Here is a 23,851-nt window from a genome sequence, read left to right on the forward strand (position 1 = left end):
AAGTATCACGTTATAACGTGATACGTTTCACGTTTTTATAATAAAGTAAACATATCACGTGATAAGGTCCAATTTTTTTTTATTTGGGTGACAGTTCCACGCGTCCGTACTCAACCGAGTATCCTTAAAGGAAAATTACAACCCCATTTCCATTTTCTACTTTGTTCATATTTTTACTGCCACACTTTTACATGAGCCAAAAGACTTTCTGCTGGCACTCCATTCACCCATCCTAGGTGGTGTTGTGGTTGACAAGTTCTCATCTTAGCCATGATCCTCTCTCTCCATATATATATATATATATATATATTATGGCTGTCAAATAAAGCATTAATGGGGGTAACTAAGTTCCTCTATATCTTTAATGCAATTACAGCCCCATCACATCTGTTAATTTTCTGTTATGGTGACAATGGGACATGGAGAGGCCGAGATGGAACTAGTTGAGCCAGCTGGCTCTGTGGATGGATAGAGAATAAACATATAAATGGAGCAACCCATTGACTCCTCCCTCCTAAAAAATGAATGTATTTTAACATCCACTCTTTTACCGATGAGAGGGTTCCACACCTGTACTTTTCCTGTATTTTTTTATTTTATTTTTTAATTATCCAGGGTTTTGCACCAGCGTGTGTTTGCCCTATTGGATTTCTGGTTGTCCCTCAGTGTTTGTGCAGCTGCTGCTTCCTCCCTCTCCTCTCATTGTTGTTTCGTGAATCATTGATGGCTGTCATTGATCAGCAGATCAGCTGCGTTTGTTTATGGTTCAGTTGAGAAAGAGGAAACTCACACAATCACATATTATACCCAAAAGTATTGATTTGGAAGGACTCTCTCAAACACAGTAGTTGTCTGGTTGGTAGACAGAATAACTTCAGCTGTGCAGGGGCGGGTCTAGAAAAGTTTAGATGGGGGCCAGGCTAGGGGCACACGACCAGGAAAAAAAGGGCACAAATGAGACTTTTTTTAGGTCTAGATTTTATGAAATATTGAACTAATTATTACAACTAAGGTGACTGTCTATGTAAAAAAAAATGTGAAGACCAAACTATAAAACAAAACAGCCAATGATCTATTTTGTTTACTTTGGGTGATGCTGCTGTAGGAGTTCTATCACTGCTGCACAAACACTCACTCTTCAATGATAAAAGGGAAAACCTGCTTTTATCCATATCATCAGTTTTATTAGAGTTTCTTCATCAGTGCTGGCTGTTTAACTTCAGTCTGCTGGTTTTATGACAAAAATGATCATGGAGACGGTTGGTGAGATGATGACATATGAATTCTGAATTATGATCTAGAACATGTTGGAGATTATTTAGAACAACATATAAAAGTTCATTACATGTTGCATTTACTGACCCGTGTACATCTGACATTTACCCAAGAGAAGGTCAGTTAACACTTAATATGTGTAAGCATTGGCTCATTCTGTTGATTCAATATAATAAAAACTGGCATAGTTGCAAATGGTGATTAATCATGATTAATGTGCAAGCTGTGATTAATCTGACTGAAAATGTTAATAATTTTACAGCCTTAATTATACATATATATATATATATATATATATATATATATATATATATATATATATATATATATATATTTGAGTCAACCTCAAAATACAACTAAAGAGTTTCAGATTAAATGTTTGATGTCACATACTTGTATGAAGCTTTTCATATTTCATATTTCTCTCACAAATGTTGGAAGGAAAGCACAAAGAGGGTTACAGATTTATCATGAAGATCCTCAGTATGGATCAATATTCCATAGTATGAGTCTTATGTCGACAGTTTAGTGTAAACTGAACTGTCACATCATATTAATTTCTAAAACCTGATGTCTGACCTCAGAGTCTGCAGTCTACAATGTGGACTCTCAAGAAAACCGCATAGCTTCTTCCCTCCTGAATCCTGAAGATTGTTTTTACTCAGGTCCAGTTCTCTCAGATGGGAGGGTGTTGGACTTCAGAGCTGAGACCAGAGAAGCACAGCTGACCTCTGACAACCGGCAGTCCCTCAATCTATATTTACAAAAGAAAAGTTGTGAGCTGAACAGCACACAGGTTAAAACCATTGAACAGAGCCATTAATTAGTTATTATTATCGATAACCACACACTTCTCTTTGCAATTTACCTTCATTTAATTTAATTTCATTACAATAAGGACATTGTGATTTCAGCTCTTAGACTTTGCAGCCTCATTCTGTTTTCTTATAAGAAAAATCATATATACGCATATAGAATAACTACATATTTATCACACACTAAATATTAAACACAGTAAAATATATTTAAAGTTGTAATATTATCTAAGTGATGTGAATTTTTTTAAATTGTTGAATCAATTTTAGAAATAAATTTTAAAACAAAGTAAAATATTATTGTAGTAAATCACAGAACAAAACAGATTTTGGTCTGCTAAAATCTGTCATGGTCTATGGGTTTTTGTTCAGTAGTTTATTGTTTTACTGTTCTGTAGGTTTTCTTTGTCACGGTCCTGTCCGGTTTCCTGTTTTATTTAGTAGATTTTCCCTTGTGTATTCTGTTTGGCTTGCTGTTTCTGTGCACTAGTGCACCTGGTCTGATTTGCTCATTCACCTGTTTCTCATTAGTCCTCCGGTGACAGACATCACCGGACAGACATCACACTCTAACATATACTGATATTATTCAGTCCGAGACTGAGAAATATTGGTTTATCATATTCACTTTGAGACACAATCGCACCACCATCCGTCCTTAAAATGTATCTACTTCCCTTTAAGAATTAGGTAGACGTAAAAAGACAGGGACAAAATTCTCAACGGCAACTTCAGAGTCTCGCACGCAGTTTTGTGCTTCATATCTGTGGACAGGATGTTTGCAAAAGAGCTTCTATTATTTTCCACAAATACAAATCTTTTTTTACAACCATGCAAATCCTTTTCTGCACATTCGCAAACGTGAATTTTTTGGGCAGATTTATTTTGCAGGAGCTTCATTTACAAATACAAAATGAAATTATTTGCGAACATTCATTTACAGTTGCAAAATCTTTAAGACTTTATATTTAGCCCATACATGCCGTGTTGTCTGATCTTGTCTCTGTCGGGTTTACCCAGGTATAGTGACTACAAACTTTGTCACTGAGAGGAGAGCACAGGGGTCTGTCTGACACGATTAATCCAAAGACAATCCAGAGTCTTTGCTGCAGTTTAAGGGTGTTTATTGTATATAGTTGGACTTATCAGATGTTACATGTTACCTTATTAATAAAACCCTTTGCGGTAAACTTTTAGCGGTCAACAGAAAATGTCGGCACCCTGCCTCCACCCTCACTCTCTTTACCAAGCAAACAGAAAAACACAGGTAGACACAGGTGATATTAATTAGACAATCACTCAGCTCCAGTCACACACACACCTCCAAACACACACACCCTAGTGACAGGAAATAGAATAACACATTCTTGCCTCTACACCAGGTTTTGTTTTTGTAAGATTAGTTCATGTAAATAAAGCACTATTCTGCACTTGGGTCATCACCTTATCCATGCTGTAGCCTTGAAATTACCATCAGTATAACAACAGTGTTATATCAGTAATTTAGTTTTAATGTACATTTCACAGCATATTAATCTCAACAAACAAAAAAACATCTTACCTCAGAGTCTGCAGTTGACAGTGTGGACTCTCCAGGAAACCACACAGCAGCTTCACTCCTGAATCTTGTAGATCATTGTCAGTCAGGTCCAGTTCTCTCAGATGGGAGGGGTTGGACTTCAGAGCTGAGGCCAGAGAATCACAGCTGACCTCTGACAACTTGCAGCTGCCCAGGCTGAGAAAAGAATAAGATGTAAGCTGAAGTCAACAGGATGCACAACCATTACAACACCTAATAAAAGCTATTGAACCATTATCCTGTAATTATGTATTAGTGCCTGATTTTACATATTTTGTACAAGTGAGAAACACTGCAAGGACATAAAATTTTTATTTATTTAAGCACAGAAGGAAATCAGATTTTAATCTGAAGATACTAAAATCTGTTCATCATCAGTATAATATCAGTGTCATGTCAGCAGTTAAGTTGCAACACAACTGTCACATTATATATTTTTCATTCTGATTTTATTATGTTAATAGTTTTTTATTGCTTTTATTGTTTTATCATTGTCATTGTACAGCACTTTGGTCAATGGCAAATGTTGTAAATGTAAATAAACTTGATCTTGAACTAACATCTGACCTTAGAGACATCAGATGACAGTGTGGATGCTCCAGGAAACCACACAGCTGTTTCACTCCTGAATCCCGAAGCTCGTTTTTTTTCAGGTCCAGTTCTGTCAGATGGGAGGGGCTGGACTTCAGAACTGAGGCCAGACAAGCGCAGCTGATCTCTGATAACCTGCAGTCACTTAGTCTAGCAAAGTCGAGTAAAGAATAAATGAGCTGAAGCTAATGAGACGTACAGTCATTGCAGAATCTTATTAGTTATTGAACTAAAATCCTGTAATTATGTATTAATGGCTGATTTATACATATTCAATCTTAGCAGGACATATCAAAAGGACATAAATTGTTGATTTAAATACAGAAAAGAAAACCAATTTTATCATTAAGATCCTCAGAGTGGATCAAAATCTAGTAGTACGAATGTTTTGTTAGCAGTTTTGTTAAATTTTTCTTTTTCTTTCTTCTTTTTTCTTATTTTCTTTCATGGTAAGGGTCAGTATGCAGTTTTTTGCATTTCCACAAGCAAAAATTGGGAAAGGTACCATAATATCTAACCCAAACCATCCCACCTGTTTGAGAATCCTTCTGCCGGGGTTTCAATCACTTCCTATGTGAATCAGTAATAAGACAAAGCAGCAATAGTGTAATGTTTAAATATATGGTGGTTTTTTTGTTTTTCAAAGCCAGAAAACAAGAAGGAATAACAAAAACTGCTGGATGTCCACCATTCTGGTCTGTCATTTCTGTGTCACATTCATCTTTATTATAATTCAAGAAAGGCATCACGTCGCTAAGACATAACACGATTACGTAGCTTACGTATCTATCATTAGCCGGTCAACACGCCCCCTATTGGGTGAAGTTACAGGTGGCTGTGGAAATGCAACAAAGATCAGGATTTACCAAACCAAACCACACCAAACCATCCCTTACCGACCCAGACCAGCTGGTGGAAATGGGGCTTAAAAATTGTGTCTGACCTCAGAGTCTTCAGATGACAATGTGGACGTTCCAGAAAACCACAAAGCTGCTTCGCTCCTGAATCCTGCAGTTCGTTCCTGCTAAGGTCCAGTTCTGTCAGACAGTTGGGGTTGGACTCCAGAGCTGAGACCAGAGAATCACAGCCGACCTCTGACAAATTGCAGCAATCCAAGCTGAATAAAGAATAAAAGTTGTAAACTGAAGTTAACAAGATGCAGGATGAATCTGTCAAACTAAACCTGAGAACAATAGTTTTCATCAGCATTAATGACATGCTGCTGCTGCTTCACTAATAATTTAATGAATTCAGCTTATACACAATTTATCATAAACCACTGTACGAATGAGTAGAATTTATCCATTTCAACTCAGGATTTTTGAATGGGTGGATGTAATGAATTTAGCAGAAAATGTGATTAAATGGATCTATCACCTGTGTATCACCTCAACAATTCCTAATCCACTGGTGTCTCACTTGTTTTCTCACTCTTATATGCATTGACAAACACTCATGCACACAATCACCGTCACACTTACACAAGAGATTGTTTGGCTTTATTTTGTAGTTGCTAGCATAGTTGTACATAGTGTGGTAGAATTAAACTATAGTATTTGTTAACTAAAGTATCACCGATTAATATATTAATTGTACTTAACGTAAAAAATCTGTTCTATTTTGAATAAAAAGATGTTTGTGATCATTTTTATTTTATATTGTGATAACTGCTGTCTGCAATGCTAAGTGCTTGGATTCCAGCCTTTATTAACTATTCTATGTATCATCATGTATCATGGTCATATCTGTTCAAGGTTGACACGTAAACATACAGACCCTCAAATGATATTATTATTATTTATTTATTAGTTCTGGAAATTCCAGGTTTGCCCCATAATTTATCTTTTATATTAATAACTTTAATGAACATTTAGAATTTTCCATGGACACTTATTAATGTCTAATAACTAAACAAAACCCCAACACTGATTTTTTTTTTTCTTTGAATGGTCGAGTAAAAAAGAAAACATGATCTGTGTCGTGTGTTCTGTCAGGTAGGGTCTGATTCTCCTGATGTTGTAGAGAGCAAATTGGCAAGACCGGGCAACCAAAGCAACATGGACCTTAAAGGTCAGCTGGTTGTCTACCAAGATTCCTGGTAGAAGACGTAGGCACAAGTGTGACAGAGTCGAGCTGCACGCTTATCTGTGGTGGTAAGGAATGATTGGCTAGACAGACAATAAGCTCATTCTTGGAGAGATTTAGCTGAAGGTGGCGAGAATAGAATAGAATAGAAAATGTAATCCCTTGTTCTTTTATTCTATTTCAGATATTTCCTGAAAATTAATCTAAATTCATCCACATGTTGCTAACAGAGACAGACAGATGTATCTACAGCATACAGTACATGCCTAAAACATGCCCTCCACCTTGGCTGAGGTTAAAAATAAAAAGGAAAGTGAGGACGCTCTGCCCAAAACGTCTGCGCCGTAATAAAGTGAAACTGAGTGATCAGAATTTTGTTTATATTGTCCAGTTAATTAATACTGTATAATTTTACAAATTTACGCTTTAACAGAGTCGTAATTATCTGCCAGCATTCCTTCCTGGCTGTTGCTGCAGCAACAATGTTGTTTAGGGGCGGCATGGCTCAATGGGTAGAGTGGTCGTCCTGTAATCTAAGGGTTGCCGGTTCGATCCCGCCCGGAGAGCTCATGTCGAGGTGTCCCTGAGCAAGACACCGAACCCCTACTTGCTCCTGATGGGTCGTGGTTAGCGCCCTGCATGGCAGCTTCCGCCATCAGTGTGTGAATGTGTGTGTGAATGGGTGAATGTGACGTATATGTAAAGCGCTTTGGATAAAAGCGCTATATAAGTACAGACCATTTATGGCCTGGATGATGCACCCTTTTATGTGAGCGTGCGCTGATCAAGATGGGAAAACCCTGGTTTGAATTACCAAATTGATAACCAGCTTTTATGTATTAATCCTGAATGTCTGGGTAAGACAACCCAGGTAACAGAGCAACATCCAGTAACAGAGTGATATCCAGGGAATGTTAATCACGCTTCATCGTTAAGTCCTCAGGTCTCTGGGTTTTAGTTTAGGTTTTAGTAGTCTTCTCATGTTTAGTTCTGTTTTCCTTCTTATTTTGTAGGTTTTCCCTTGTGTTCTGATTTTCTTTTTGCTTGTGTCATTAGTTCACCTGGCTTGATTTTCTTTATTCACTTCACATGTTCATTATTAATCCATCTGTGTATATATATACCACTTCATTTCCTTTCCACTTTGCTAGTTCATTGTCATATTACTGTCTTGTTTCCATCCTGCTTCCCCAGTTTAGTTCCTTACAAATGTTTTGGCTCTGTTTTCATTAAACTTTGCTCCTGCATTCTGTCTGCCTCGTCAGCCTGCATTTGGGTCCTCACATTCTACACATTCACATTCTCTATATATGCAGCAGCAGCAAGGGAGCCGTTGTCACCATCGCCACAAAAGCGAAAAAGGGGACTTTTGGGGGCAGCGTGACCAGACAATATAAAAAGGAAAAACATCCGGCTAACCTTCTCCAGGCAGAAGGAGCTCACGAAGGAGAAAGATTTTAAAAGGGATATTGAAGTTGCCAGCTTTCTCCTCGACAAGTAAGTCAACGGTACTGTTATAATGAGCCTAAAACTAACTTTTTAAATTCAGTTTTGTTAGAAACTCATCTCATTACCATCGGCAGCATAACACTAGTTTCTGCTAAAATCAGGGCTCGAATTACACTGGAGCTTTTAGGGGAGCCTTTGTTGGGCGTGCACCATGACTTTGCAAATCATGTGCACATGCATATTTATTAGTGCCCATAGCACAGTAAAAACTATGGTTACTACAAACAAAAACAAAAAAACAAACAAACAAAATAAAAACCCTCTGCTGCTACTGTATGCAGCTTGTTTAATCAGAAACAGGACTGGAAAGTTCTTTTAACAACCACAAAAGAAAGCATATGAAGTCTTTTTTGTATGGACGCTCACAGCACGCTACAAACAATGCTGCTGTCCACGGAGCTGAATGAAACAGAATGAATCACATTTGGAGGATTTAACTAATTAATTAAATAAATAAACCACAAAGTTGTCAAAGCTCTTAAAATGAGCCCAAAATCACCCAACAGTGGTAGAACTGTGCAGATGAGAACCAGACCATCATCAAAGGGGAGACATAATACCAAAGTTTAAGGGGCCACGGCGCCGAATTGCAGTGAAACCGCAAAAGTATTTAGCAATCCACCTTTTAATTCCCACACAACCAGGGATTAACTTTCATTAAACCAATCATGTCTGAAACCTGGTACCAAGGTGGATCGGTTTGAAGCCTCTACCGTCTGTGTTCCATCGGGATGGAACAACTGCAGGATATGATGTCAGTGTGATGAACACGTATTTACTTTGCAAAGATTCCCAATCCACCCCTTCTAATTTTTTTTTTTTTTTTTTGCTTTGTAGTCCAGCTTGAAGAAGCTTGACTTCTTCATCAGTCCTAACAAATGTTTCTCTTCTCTTCTTCCAATGTGAACTTACTGCAACATGCAGCAAGCCATTATCTACATACAAGCTACATCTTGTTCTAGCTTTGGTGTTACTTTTGGGAGCGTTACCCCCACAGCCTTGTAGTACGCACTACAGCGGTTTTATTGGGATGGTGAAGCCTTCCTCCTAGGTTTCACCACCATTTTCACACCTGAACCAGCTTTGGTGCAGTGTGGACATAACCTAAGAGAACAATCATGAGGGAATCAGTGTTTTCTGTAAAAGTGGTGGGGTAGTGTAATTACTTTTCCGCTGATATCAGAGGGTATGGTTGCTACTGCTTTGAAAGTCTACTTAAACTTTGGCTAAAATCCACATAAGACTGTAATCAGGATTAAATGCTTCAGCTCACTAATTTAGCACTATTGAATTACACTCAGGATGCTGCTATAACTAAAGTAGGGGCCGTTTAATATTATTATCCACTATTCATGCCTTTTGTTTTATTTCCCCTCCTGTTATTTAATTTGTTATGCTGTATTTATGTCTTCTTACTGTTTGATCTGTATTCATTTTAGTTTTTAAATAGTTTGTCATTTGTTTTATGTAATGTACGTTTTTTCTATTCAGTATTTACTGTTTGTTTGTTTACCTGCCCAGAGACTGCAGTGAATCAGCTATTAGCTAACAAGGTGCAATTGTGTGATTGTTCATTGTCCCTGGCAAATAAACAGTAAATGAAAAATTTAATTGAAATGATCATTTTACTTCAGAAGTGAGTTCTTTGTGTGTGACAGAGTGAACACTCTAATTAACTATCAGATACTATGCTTTCATCAGTGTTGTTGAGGCTTTTTAAGATACGGCAGCTACTGTTGTTGCAATACGTGTGTGAGAAAAGGAGACACTAGAATGCATTATTTGTTAGAATGCCATACACCATTCCAACGTTAGATGATGTTAAAAGTGTAGATGGTGGGAACATCAGACTCTTTGCAATGTTAAGTTGAAGATTTTCATCTTTACATCTGAGACTCTGCCTCTCTGAAATGCTTCTTTTTATACCCAGTCATGTTACTCACCTGTTGCCAGTTAACATTTGTTAACTTCTGTTATTTGTAATCAATACTCCAGTTGTTTCTGATTTGTGATCACTTTTCCAGCCATATGTTGGTCCTGTCCCAACTTTTTAGAGATTTGTTGCAATCATCAAATTCAAAACAGGTAAATATTTTCCATAAAATGATTAAATGTCTGATATGTTGTTTATGTTCTATTGCAGGGGTGCCAAACGTCGGTCCTCGAGAGCCACAATCCTGCAGGTTTTCCAAATTTCCCTGCTCCGACACACCTGACTAATGAGTCATTGTGCAGATCCTTATAGGCTGATTGATTCATTTAATTTGAGTCAGGTGTGCTGAAGCACGGAAATTTGGAAAACCTGCAGGATTGTGGCTCTCGAGGACCAATGTTGGCCACCCCTGTTCTATTGGGGAAAATGTGAGTTTACAAGGTTTGAAAATCATTGCATTCTGTTTTTAATTTACAGTTTACACAGCATCACAACTATGTTGGAATTTTTTTAACAATTTCTTTATGTGTATATAAAAACAAACTAAACATAAAACACCACATAAATCCACCAACTTTTAAATTTATTGGTTAAAAACTACACAAATGCTTTATCTCAACAGTGCAAGAGGATCATATTAATTTCAGTGCATGATTAAAATATGGTATCTGACCTCAGAGTCTTCAGCCTACAGCATGGAGTTGACAGAAACCAACACAGCTGCTTCACTCCTGAATTCTGCAGGTTAATATTTTCACCTAGGTCCAGCTCTCTTAGTGATGAAGGGTTGGACTTTAAAGATGAGACCAGGGAAGGACAGCTGACCTCTGACAAACTGCATTGTATTAATCTGAAAAAACAATGAGATATGTTAGCTGAAACCAACAGGATGCAGGCTGAAACAGTTCCATCATGGATAACACCGACCACCCTCGCCACCACACACTGGTCAGACAGCGAAGCTCCTTTTCTAACAGACTGAGACGCTAAGCTGTGGTACGGACAGATAAAGGAAATCTTTCCTGCCTCATTCCATCACTCTGTTCAATAAGTCACCTCTGGCTGACAAAGAAGAGCTGCTTAGACAGCAGGCTTTACCTGCTGCTTTTATCCACTTGCCATTTTATTCTACTTTTTAAATTCTATTTTGGTTTGAACATGGTTTTTCTTACATTTGATGTTGCACGTCCCTATTTAAATTAAAATACTTCTATAGTCCATTCCCTTTACTTATTCTCTGTTGCTCTGTTGATTTGTATATGTTGTACATAGATATGTATGTTTGTTTTGCAGCTTTGTTTTGTTTGTTATCTGAGTCTTTTGCACCAATGTGTGCGGCTGCAACCCCTAATTCCCAGGTAAGGGATCAATAAAAGTACCCATCTATCCATCCATCAATCTATCTGTCCATGCGTGCATCCAACCAACCAACTAACCAACCAACAGAACAAATTAAAAAGAGCTGTCATTAATATTAATAACAACATGCTGCTGCTTCTATAGAGACATAGTTACTCCACAGCTCCACCACTGGGCCAGTTAATAGCAACTCTTTTTAGGAAGTAAAATTATTTAAATTTAAAAGAAAACACACATGTTGATATACATTTTGTATTACAAGTGAACAACTAAACATGAATGAATCCAGTGTTAACTATTTAATTGAATTCTGAGCCATAGAAACAGGATCAAATAACATCTAAAATATAATGTAGTAAAACCTATTTGAAAAGCTAAAATAACAGACAGAACATTTTACTGACATTTTGAGATTTAATACTTCAGATAGCACGAACAAGAACAGCCTTGAGTTGGAAACCCCTGCCCATAAAGATATATTTATTGCTGTTTAACACACTAGAGGTTCTGCAAAAGAAGAAAATTAACAGGAATTTTTGTGGTAATGAACAAACCACAAAAGAAAAGACAGATTTTAACATGAAATAAAATTTTGAGTATAGATCAGTAAAATAGTAGAATGATACAGTCAATACAAATTTTCATAAACATATAATGAAGACATGGTGTCTGACCTCACAGTCTTCAGTCTGCAGTTTTGAGTCTGCAGAAAAGCCGTCAGCTGCTCCCCTCCTGGACCATTCTGCTCATTTCCACTGAGGTCCAGTTCTGTCAGATGAGAGGGGCTGGACTTCAGAGCTGAGACCAGATAAGTGCAGCTGACCTCTGACAAACTGCAGTTCTTCAGTCTGAATAGAGAATAAAACATCTGATCTGAAGTAAACAGTATGCATTTTAAAACAATGAAAGAGAATGAAGAGTGAAAAAGAGCCTACATTAAAATTAATAACAACAAGCTGCTTCTTCAGCTAAGATGTAGTAAACGATGTAGCTCCACTAGACTCCATCTATAAAAATTCATATTGTGCAGCCAAATGATTTAACTTAATTAAAAAAAAAAAAAAAGAAAACAGAAACAATCTGACAGTTCTGACTGAAATATCACATTATATTAATCTCCAAAACCTGATGTCTAACCTCAGAGTTTGCAGTCTACAATGTGGACTCTCAAGAAAAATGCATAACTTCTTTCCTCCTGAATCCTGCAGTTTGTTTTTACTCAGGTCCAGTTCTGTCAGATGGGAGGGGTTGGACTTCAGAGCTGAGACCAGAGAAGCACAGCTGACCTCTGACAGGTGGCAGTTATCCAATCTTAATGAAGAATAAAAGTTGTAAATTGACGTTAACGGGAAGCAGTATAAAACTGTTGAACTGAACCTGAACATAAAGTCTGAATAAAGATTAAAACATGTTAGCTGATGAGAGAAGATGCAGGTTGTAATGAACAGATGAACTAGCCTCATATTAGACACAGTAAAATTAATTTGAACAGATACAGTAAAATAAGCAGATGAAGACTGTTACTGTCACATTTCTGTTTTAATATTTCACATTATCAACACTCCAGTCTTTAAAAAAATTAATCATCAATTGATTGTACCATTTGTCAACACAAGTTTCATATCAAATAAACTCTTGTCATTAAAAGCAAATATTTGTAACGTGTATTTAAGTACTGCACCGATCTTGCAAAGATTCAAGCTGGATTTAACATTAGTAGGCTTTAATGGAGCCAGATATTACTGCTCTGCTTTGTAGCCTAAGTTATGCAAAAAGACTCACAAATGATATTTGTAATAGATATTTGAAAAACTATCACAGCTGATCCCTGAGAGCATCTTCAGAAAGCCCCCGGATCTGTTTGGTGATAAAATACTGCTTCCTAGAAATAATCTTAACTTTGATTTATGCTGTGATTTGGGACTAATTTTGCAGAGTGATATCAATTGCCCAAAAACTATTCTGGTGCGTATTATTAGTGGGTTCTGAGGTAGCAGACAGATTTCTGTATCATCACCGAGTCCAATTATGCAATCCATATTGGATGCCATCATTCCTCTGGGCCCAAACTGCATTTAAGTTTATTTGAAAGATCAATTCAAAGCTGAAATCAAATAGCAAAGAGCTGCATCTGCAGCAATGCTGACAACATGCTTCTAGATGTGTAAGTTCAGTTGTGCTCTGTTGTCTAGTTGGAAGCATGTCTCTTCTGTGTGTAGTGTCATGTTTTTTATTTTTTAAATAATTTTTTCTGTTACTTGCATTTTTTCTGTTTCTCATTTTTAATGCAGTATATTTTATGAGTACATTGTTGAATAATATTTATCTTCTGCTTTGTTTTGTTCTTTGTTGTTGAAGAAAGAATTGTGTATGACTAGCCTATGCATCCTTCATAAATACAGATGTTTGTACTGACAGATTCAAAATTATATTCGTAGGATGGATTTTGATTATATTTTTTATTAAAAGTTCATAGTTGATGGGCCAAGTTTGGGTTTTTTGATGCTATGATGCCTTAAAGGCCTACTAACCTTGAAAAAACACCTATTACCATTTGTTTCAATGGTAGCTAATACTGTATTTTAATGGGGGTTTTTTTCTCTGTGTAATAACAACCTTTAGGTTAATCCCTTCATGAACTTCTCCAAATACTCAGATCTGCACTAAAATTGTCAGCAACCAACTAAAACATAGTGGCTGACCTTAGAGTTTCCAGTCTACAGAGTGGACTCTTCAGAAAACCACAAAGTGACTTAGGTCCTGAATTCTCCAGCGTTAAGATGTTTCTCAGGTCCAGTTCTGTCAGAAAGGAGGGGTTGGACTTCAGAGCTGTGATCAGAGAAGCCCAACTGATCTCTGACAACCTGCAGTTCGCCATTCTGAGTGAAAAGTAGAAAATATGTACTGAAGCCATCTGATGAAAGTGCTGGAGACATTAAATTGTACATCAGATCTGGTGAAAAACCCTTTTACAATGATAGCTGCCACCACTCCACAATGAGTAATATTTTCATTTGGAACAAACCTGCCTCTGCTTGGAAACTGCCTGAAGAGGTTGATTTTTCTAATATATTTTAGTGTCAGTCATAAAGGTGGTACTTGGAGGGCCTGATATCTTCTGAGGATGTGCATGACGTAAAAAGTATGAGAACCACAGGTCTAAGGTAATTAAGTTAGAAAAGTAGGCTGCCTTTGCAGCAGACTTCTTAGCCTGGTTAGTGTTTATACTATCATGCCCCCAGTTGATAATGCACTTCATTCCTACATCTATTCTACTGGCATTCAAATGTTCTACAGCTTTTTCTAATGGCCAATGCAGTAAATTGTTATCTAGCCAGGAAATGTTTCTTTTGGAACTTTTTCTAGTTATTGATGGCACCAAAGAATTTATCAAACTCCTGAGAACCAGAATGAAATGATCAATAGAGTAAGTTATAAAGGACACCTGGCAAAAGACTTGATCAACTACATCCTGCAATCTCAGTGTAAGGTCAGTTAAAGATTTCGGATTAATATAGCAAGATCTGCTTATTAATTGTGACATCTTTTAGGGAAAACATATGTTAGGTTGTAAAATGTCTGGTAAAAATAAATGAATGATCTACAGCTGGTAACACAGAAGGACTTGTCCATTTAGGACATTATAACTGCTTGTTTAAAAAGGAGGAAACCATAACTGGAAATCATAGAATAAGCCATTTTAAAAGTGTTGGGAACCATTGTCCAGTAAATGTGTATTTATTGCTGTGTGATATATTCAGTTTTAATCATTTTAGAAATTCTGAAAAAACAGAAAAAATAAACTACTATCAGAATGCAGCACTGAAGATCTTTAGTGTGTATATATCAGTTTAATATCAGCTTTCTGTCTGCTAATTACTATCAACACAACTTTTAGAATATATTGATCTCAGAGCTCAACAAAACATGATGTCTGACCTTAGAGCCTTCAGTTTACAGTCCGCACTCTGCAGGAAACCACACAGCTGCTCTACATCAGAGTCCTGCATATCACTGTGACTGAGGTCCAGTATCGTCAGGTGTGAAGGGTTGAACTTCAGAGCCGCGACCAGAGCAGCACAGCTGATCTCTGACAAATTGTAGCGCTCAAATCTAAAGAGTAAAACAAGAAGATTATACTTACTCAGATGTTTGAGCAGAATGACTTATGTTCATCTGCAAATGACATTTTGGGAACAGAAACTTGTACACTGGTATGTAGCAAGGAAAACATGTGATTCTGCACTGCAATCTCCTTTCTTTCTTCTTTTCTCTGTTTTTGGGAGTGAGGGAATCCGTGTTCTGTCTACATTGGTTCAGCAGTGGCTCTTTTTTTTAAATCTCCTTCTCATTCACGGCTGGGGGCAGCTGTAGCTCAGGAGGAAGAGCAGTCGTCTTTCGACCGGAAGAAAGGCGGATTGATTCCAGGCTTCCACTGACTACATGCCGAAGTGTCCTTGGGCAAGACACTTAACCCCACGTTGCCTCCCGATGTGCCTATCGGGGTGTGAATGTGTGTGTGAATGGGTGAATGTGATAAGTAGTGTAAAGCGCTTTGAGTGGTCAAACTGACTGGAAAAGCGCTATATAAGTCCATTTACCATTTACATTTTCTCATTAGTATTTCATCATTTTTTCACAGTGTGGTGTACTCTCCTGCAGCAGCAGCTTCATGATCAGCACTCAAAAAAGCAAATCACCAGCTGGTTTCATCCCACGTTTTGCGGGAGGTGCAGTGATAAACACATGCCAGTGAACAATGGACTTCTGCAGAAACTTTTCTGGCTGACTGTGGTTTGGATTTTTAAGGAAAGTTTGGGTTTTAATTAAGCACAAGCAAAGGTGGCTGCATTTACACATTTTCAATTAGATTAATGGGATGGTCAGGAACAGGTGAGGTGGTACACCTTAGAATTCCTGTAGAAAGAGTTACTGGCTGCAGATACACTAAGTACGTGATTTTAAAAGGTACTGATCTGAAAGATACTCCCATGCACAGATAAGAAGATCAGTTGCGTCAACAAGAATTAGATAAGTTTGTTGTTCTGATTAACATTTGCGTGTAAACCAGTGTTCTGTCAGACATTCAGGACTGTTTACTCTTTTCAGACATTTTACAATAGATCTGTCATCAGATCCAGTAAAGTTTTTTTTTATTGTTCCTGAAGTAAATAAATATACTTCCTCATATTTTTTTTATTGTTTTCATATTTTTACAGCTTACTTTGCTTTAAAAAAGATATATTCAATTAATTAGTTAAACCTGTTTATTTAGACATCTGTCTATTACTTTTATAATGCCCAGAATTTTGTATAATAACAACATTTTATGATGCCCAGAATAATACCTGTATTTATCCCTACAGCTATCAGACTGTACAACAGTAAATTCCAACTTGTTCCTCGTAACCCATAATGGGGAACTATTACTCTTATATGTCTTAAATCTTTATTAATATACTTATTTTATTTATTTTTTTATTATTTATCTTAATGTAAATATGTGTAAAATTGTGATAGAGTACATAAAAATGTAATAGTGCTTTAGAAAGCAATGTTCCAACAGCACAGAACCCAGTGGCAATGTTGCTAAAAGTGAACCAGATTTGATTGGATCTAGATTTTATGGGACAATTTTGTGTATGTGGCAGTTTACGCTGAGGATGGCGAGAGAATTTTTACATGTCCAAGACATTGTTGTTGACTTTGACTAGCTTTGCAGCTATACCAAAGGTCAGGAAACTTTTATAGGATTACCTGTCAAATTTATTGCTTGAACACTGTACTACTTAGGTTTTACTGTCTCATTCAACAAACTTATCTCAAATAAGTTTAACTGAAACGGAGATCATACCAGGTTTAAAATCAACACACATTTGACTGAATGATGATAAACCAGCTGGAAGCTTAGCTAGCTTCCACAAAAGATTCCTACAACACCTAAGTCTGACCAGAAATGTGTTATCCCTGTAACTGAGGGCAAAGAATGTTAGTGGCAATGTTAAAAATTAGCTTGATTTATTGTTTTCTTTTCATTTAAGGAACAGAGTTACATGTCAAGAAAAATTAGTTTGGAAATTAGAAATGTTTAAAATGTAAAATTTACAGTCAGTGAACTAACCTCAGAGTCTGTAGGTTACAGTGTGGACTCTCCAAAAGATCAGATAGCCCCTTAACATTCGAATCCTGCAGGTTGTTATATCTCAGGTCCAATTCTGTCAGATGGCAGGGATTAGACTTCAGAGCAGAGGTCAGACCAGCACAGCTGATCTCTGACAACTTGCAAGTACTCAATCTGAATAAAAAAGTAAAACATGTGAGCTGAAATCAACAGGATAAAGATAAATAAACTAATGACAGCTAGCTGCTGCAAGGAGGCTGGGGCCAGCTGCAGGACAAAACTAAAACATGGTGTTGAACCTCAGAATTTTTAGTCTACAGTCTGGATTCTCCAGAAAACCACACAACTCCTTCACTCCTGAATCCTGCAAGATGTTCCAGCTCAAGTTCAGCTCTCTCAGATGTGATGGGTTGGACTTAAGACCTGAGACGAGAGAAGCACAGCTGGTCTCTGACAAATTACAGCACTCCAATCTGAAAGACAGAAAAAACATCAGTTCAAATTAAAAACTGAATAGTTTTATATATATATATATATATATATATATATATATATATATATATATATATATATATATAGCAGTAGTGTATATGTACACACACATATCTCCATCCATCCATTATCTACTGCTTATCTGGAGTTGGGTTGCGGGGGGAGCTGGGTAAGGAAGGAAACCCAGACTTCCCTCTCCCCTGCCACATTCACCAGCTCATCCGGGGGGATCCCAAGGCATTCCCAGGCCAGCCATGAGATATGGTGTGTTTAGCGTTTCCTGGGTCTTCCCCAGGGCCTCTTTCTGATGGGACATGCCTGGAACACCTCACCAGGGAGGCATCCAGGAGGCATCCTGACCAGATGCCCAAGCCACCCCATCTGGCTCCTCTCAATGCGGAAGAGCAGCGGCTCTACTCTGAGCCCCTCCCAGATCACCAAGCTTCTCACCCTATCTCTAAGGGAGAGCCCAGCCAGCCTGTGGAGAAAACTCATTTCGGCCACTTTTATTCGAGATCCTGTTCTTTCGGTCGCTACCCACAACTCATGACCATAGGTGAGGGTAGGAACGTAGATCGACCGGTAAATTGAGAGCTTTGCCTTTTGGCTCAGCTCCCTCTTCACCACGACACTGATACAGAGTCTGCATCACTGCAGATGCCGCACCAAGCCGCCTGTTGATCTCCTGCTCCATCCTTCCCTCACACATGAACAAGACCCCGAGATACGTGAACTCCTCCACTTGGAGCAGGACCTCATTGCTGATTCGGAGAAGGCACTCCACCCTTTTCCAGCTGAGGAACATGGTCTCGGATTTGAAGGTGCTGATTCTCATCCCAGCCGCTTCACACTTGGCTGTGAATCGTTCCAGTGAGAGCTGAAGATCACGGCCCGATTTAGCAAACAGAACCAGATCATCCGCAAAGAGCAGAGACCCAATCCTGAGGCCACCAAACTGCATCCCCTCAACAACTCAGCTGCGCCTAGAAATTCTGTCCGTAAAAGTTATGAACAGAACCGGTGACAAAGGGCAACCTTGACGAAGTCCAACCCTCACTGGAAATGACTCTGATTTACTGCCGGCGATGCGGACCAAGCTCTGACACCAGTCGTATAGGGACCGGACAGCTCGTACAAGGGGCACTTCATACTCCCGGAGTACCACCCACAGGAGTCCCCGGGGGACACTCTCGAATGCCTTCTCCAAGTCCACAAAGCACAAGTAGACTGGTTCAGCGAACTCCCATGCCCCCGCCAATACCCTGAAGAGAGTGTAGAGCTGGTCCACTGTTCCACGACTGGGACAAAAACCACATGGCTCCTTCTCAATCCGAGGTTCAACTATCCGATGGACCCTCCTCTCGAGCACCCCTGAATAGACCTTACCAGGGAGGCTGAGGAGTGTGATCCCCCTGTAGTTGGAGCACATCCTTGGGTCCCCCGTTGTTAAGAGGGGGACCACCACCCCAGTCTGCCAGTCCAAGGGAACTATCCCCAATGTCCATGCGATGCTGCACAGGCATGTCAGCCAAGACAGCCCTGCAGAGGCTTAAGAAACTCTGGGTGGCCCATATCCACCCCCGGGGCCCTGCCACCGAGGAAATTTTTAACCACCTCAATGACCTCAGCCCCAGAGATGGGAGAGCCAACACCAGGGTCCCCAGACTCTGCTTCCTCATCGGAAGACGTGTTGGTGGGATTGAGAAGGTCTTCGAAGTATTCCCTCCACCGCCTCACAACGTCCCGAGTCGAGGTCAGCAGCCCCCCATCCCCACTGTACACAGTGTTGATGGAGCACTGCTTTCCCCTCCTGAGCTAATGGATGGTGGACCAGAATCTCCTCGAAGTCGTCCGGAAGTCATTCTCCATGGCCTCTCCAAACTCCTCCTATGCCCAAGTTTTTGCTCAGTGACCACCGAATTTGCGTTCCGCTTAGCCTGCCGTTACCCATCAGCTGCCTCTGGAGTCCCACAGGCCAAAAAGGCCCAATAGGACTCTTTCAGCTTGACGGCATCCCCTGCTGGTGTCCACCAACAAGTTTGGGGTTACTGCCACAACAGGCAGAGACGACCTTGCGGCCACAGCTGTGGCTGGCCACCTCGCAATAGAGGCAAAGAACACAGCCCGCTCAGACTCAATATCCCCCGCCTCACATGGTTGAAGCTCTGCCAGAGATGGGAGTTGAAACTCTTTCTAACAGGGGACTCTGCCAGACATTCCCAGCCTCACAACATGCTTGGGTCTGCCAGGCCTGACCGGCATCCTTCCCCACCATCTGAGCCAACTCACCTCCAGGTGGTGATCAGTTGACAGCTCCGCCCCTCTCCTTACCCGAGTGTCCAAGACATGCATCCAGGATCCCTCTGGATGAGCTGGTGAATGTGGCCAGGGAGAGGGAAGTCTGGGTTTCCCTGCTTAGGCAGCTGCCCCCGCGATCCGACTCCGGATAAGCAGCAGAAAATGGATGGATGGATAAATTTTCTTTTCTTATAAATAGTGAATATGTATTAATGCAAAAAAGTACATTAATGATTTTGATTGGTCAAATATAGAAAAACTACAATGTGATGAATCAGTAAACAGACCTCAGAGTCTCCACGCTACAATTTGGACTTTTAAGTTTTTCAGAAAGCTGCTTCACTTCTGAGTCGCCGAGGTTATAGTTCTTAGTCAGGTCCAGTTCAGTCAGATCAGGGACATTGGACTCAAGAACTGATACCAGTGAAGTACAGCTGACCTCTGACAAACTGCAGCAAATCAATCTGAATTAAAACATGACAAGAAAAATGTAAATAGATAGTATTCCCAAAACATAAGAAGAACTGACATTTGTGATTCTACCATGTTGGCCTTATAATGATAGCAGGTTGATTCACAGGAGTTTGTGCAGTTTATAGAAATGACGTTCACACATATTTGCCTCTACTTCAGAGTAGTACCTGTCCTATCATGATGGGAACTTTCTGGGGCTTGAAACCATGAAAAAGAGACAAACAGATCACATCTATGTTTTCTGTATTAAAACAATATTATTTATTTATTTTTTTATCTCATTCAGTTTTGAAATTAGGCAAATCTAACCTCAGATCTTCAACACTACAAACCATACCATTATTTTAAAAGTATAAAAAACTAATCCAAGATGCAGCAGCAGTCTATAAAAGACTAAGACTGACTTTAGGCTTAGCCAGCCTTACTTATATTAATCTCTTTTGCAGTACACATTCTTCTTAACAGATAATCATCTGTCTATGCTGACCAAGGCCTGCTGCAGTGCTATCATTGTGTGTCTCACACATAAACTCCACCTGTATAAAATATCTATATTAATTTAAATGTAGACACAAAAAGTTTTGCATAGAGATGAAAGATGCTCAGTTTTAAATCAGAGATTCAAGATCTGGGGTCAGGAAACTAACCTCAAAGTCTTCAGTCTACAGTCAGCATTTTTAAGAAAACCACAGAGCTCCATCGCCACTGAATCCTGCAGCTTGTTTCCACTCAGATCCAGATGTCTCAGATAGGAGGGGTTAGAGTTCAGAGCTGAGATCAGAGATAGAATCCCGGACTCTGACAAGTTGCAGTTCTGCAATCTGAGTAAAGAGACGAATATAAATAAATATAAATATAAATAATAACTAAATGTTTTTTCTCCATAATCTCCATCTTTGTCACTGTGTTATTTATATCATCAATTTTTGCAGCTGCAGATTCCATAAAAAAAAAAAACAAAAACAAAACATACTTGTTATTTTAACATCCAAAGTGTCCATGTAATAGAATAACATCTCTTCAGTTTTTGCTTTTCTTATTAAAGATCCAGTGCAGTGTGGAAAAAATAAAAATCTATTAGGTAAGTATATTTCTTATTAAAACAAAAAACATAATTTCTATTAGAAATAAAAGGTGAGTAGTGCTCAGAGGTTTAGGAAGATTCTATTCTACTCATTTGTCATTTAGCTGTCCCTTTTCTTCAAAAGAGTCTTTCATCTGAAGGTGGTTAGGCAGTAGCATTAGGGGTCTTGCCTAAAGACCCAACTGGAAAGTGTAAATACTCATCCTCTGAGGGATTTGAATTTGGATCTCCCACATGTGAGACAGACATCCTGCCGACTAAGCTATCCAGCTGTATGAAGATGAAGAACGGGGAGGAACCATTGGGTGTGGATGTCGTATGAGAAGTTTGATGCATACATATTAGATACCAAGTGACATATCTATTACATGTATACATCCTGAAGATCCAGATATAGAAATAAATTAGCCAAAACGATTTTCACTTACTAAATGTTGTTGTAGGTGGCCTCTAATGCAGAAGATAATGTTTTAAATTTTTTAGTTTTTATGAAAATGATGTAATAATGCAACGTTGGGCCCAGTGGAAAACAGAATTTTTGTGGTTCAACTCACACTGACTGATAAAAACTCAACTGAAGCATTCATTTGCAGGCTTAATTGTTTATTATGCCCCATAACAGTATATATCATAAATAATGATCGAAATTGAGATCTCAATTATTTAACACAATTAAATAATGGGGGGGGGGGGGGGGGGGGGGGGGGTGTCAGTATGACATTTGAAGTGATCTGGAAAAAATTAATCTGGAGAAATTTCGTTTTTACGTTGAAATCCGTGTCAATAAAATGTAGCGCGACATTTCTATATGGCTCTGGTGCGGCTTACACATACAGGGTGATACCGTTTGTCCAACATGTTGATGAGTTTCTTAAATCCCGGATTGTTCACTGTGTTAATTGAGAAAAAAGTTCTGTTTGTTTATAACTTTTGTCTCTCTGTGACTCTGGGAGCTGGTGGATTATTTAGTTGCGACTCACAAAAATTTAACATTTTTCTATTTTCTTGTGTCGCGTCACAAGCCCCCGTGTGCACATCTGTGTGCACGAGCGCAACATTTCATATGCACGACTTTCGCCTGTCACTTGGCTGGAGGGCAGCGATTTTTGCCTCCTCGCGCAAGTTCCATAGAAAATTTTGGAGAAGGAGCGACGTCGCCTCCCGTGTGTCCAGCCCTTAACTGAGTTTGCAACTCGTGCTGAATAAAACTAAAGCGGTCGGGGCTGTGGGAGCTGCAATGCCAATGGTGCTCGATTTGCAACTGAAAACAGCACAAGAGGAAACTGCGAAGGACAAAAAATAATCAGACCATTTCATTTTTATGATCGTTGAAAACCCAGATCGTAATTGCGATTAAAATTCGATTAATCGCCCAGCCCTAAGTCATATTGTTATGAAAAGTGATTCATTAATAAAAATTTTGTTTACAAAACTTATTACAAAAGGTCTTGGCTTGGGGACTCCTATCAGAAGAGGATGGGCTCTACTGAACATTCAAAGAGGTCCTGAATGACTTTCATCTTCCAGTCTCTCCTCAGTTGCAATGATGACGACAATAATCCTTGTGCCAGAAGATGGCATGGTGCTTGATTTGGGCCACATCATTGGCTGGGCAGTGTATAAGTAATTATAATGCATATGGTAATCAATCATATTTACTCATATAATAATCACAAGTGTAATCATTCTTTTACTCACATAATGCATTTATTCATTTATCCTCAATTACATTTCATGACGTGCATTTTTCTTATACAGAGCATTGAAGTTATTGTTCTCTTGTGTGAGGTCAGGCTGACCACTCAGCGGCTGCTAACAGTTGTTTAGAAAATAACAGTCTATATGGGCGAGACAGTAGGAGAACGGCGCCTTCTAGTCTCCCTTTTCCTATTATTAGTTTAAGAGACTGACCTTCAGCTAGAACAAAGTTGAATAAAACTGATTTCAAAATGCAGCAAGACAGAGTCTCTTTCTGACTTCGCGCAAGTCTGGACAACCACTCTCTAGTTGCAAGTATTCGTTTGCATTTTATATTTCTCCTCTAATAAAACTTCTAATTACTTTTACTCATTCAGACTCTTGGTCATTTTTCTACAACAATTGGCGTTCTCTTATGGCAGGATTTCGAGAGTGACTACAGAGAACCGAAGCGACGATGTGTCTGATCAACCTGAACACGATTCAGCCTCCAGTTTGAAAGGGGGACCCCTCGCTAAGATTCTCTGAACTCACCTCC

The 23,851-nt window shown here is 38.9% G+C and overlaps 1 protein-coding gene across 3 annotated transcripts in view; it reads right to left on the reverse strand.

Annotated features, from left to right (window-relative positions):
• The window catches only part of LOC121628724 (NACHT, LRR and PYD domains-containing protein 12-like), a 2,607,341-nt gene that overhangs the window by 2,312,440 nt on the left and 271,050 nt on the right, over positions 1-23,851 (reverse strand). Inside the window, exons 8-10 of one of the 3 annotated variants that reach the window (XM_041967973.1) lie at positions 21,179-21,352; positions 20,345-20,521; positions 17,533-17,740 (exon numbers count right to left, since the gene is read on the reverse strand). The exons of 1 other annotated variant lie outside the window; for it this stretch is intronic. In XM_041967973.1, the coding sequence (XP_041823907.1) occupies positions 17,548-17,740; positions 20,345-20,521; positions 21,179-21,352 (544 nt within the window). In that variant the 3' untranslated portion in view covers positions 17,533-17,547. Of the gene's footprint in view, positions 1-17,532; positions 17,741-20,344; positions 20,522-21,178; positions 21,353-23,851 lie in introns of those variants that run through there. One more of the 3 variants, XM_041967975.1, reaches the window with a different exon arrangement.

This window comes from Melanotaenia boesemani, chromosome 18, assembly GCF_017639745.1.
Source record: "Melanotaenia boesemani isolate fMelBoe1 chromosome 18, fMelBoe1.pri, whole genome shotgun sequence".
Classification (NCBI taxonomy): domain Eukaryota; kingdom Metazoa; phylum Chordata; class Actinopteri; order Atheriniformes; family Melanotaeniidae; genus Melanotaenia; species Melanotaenia boesemani.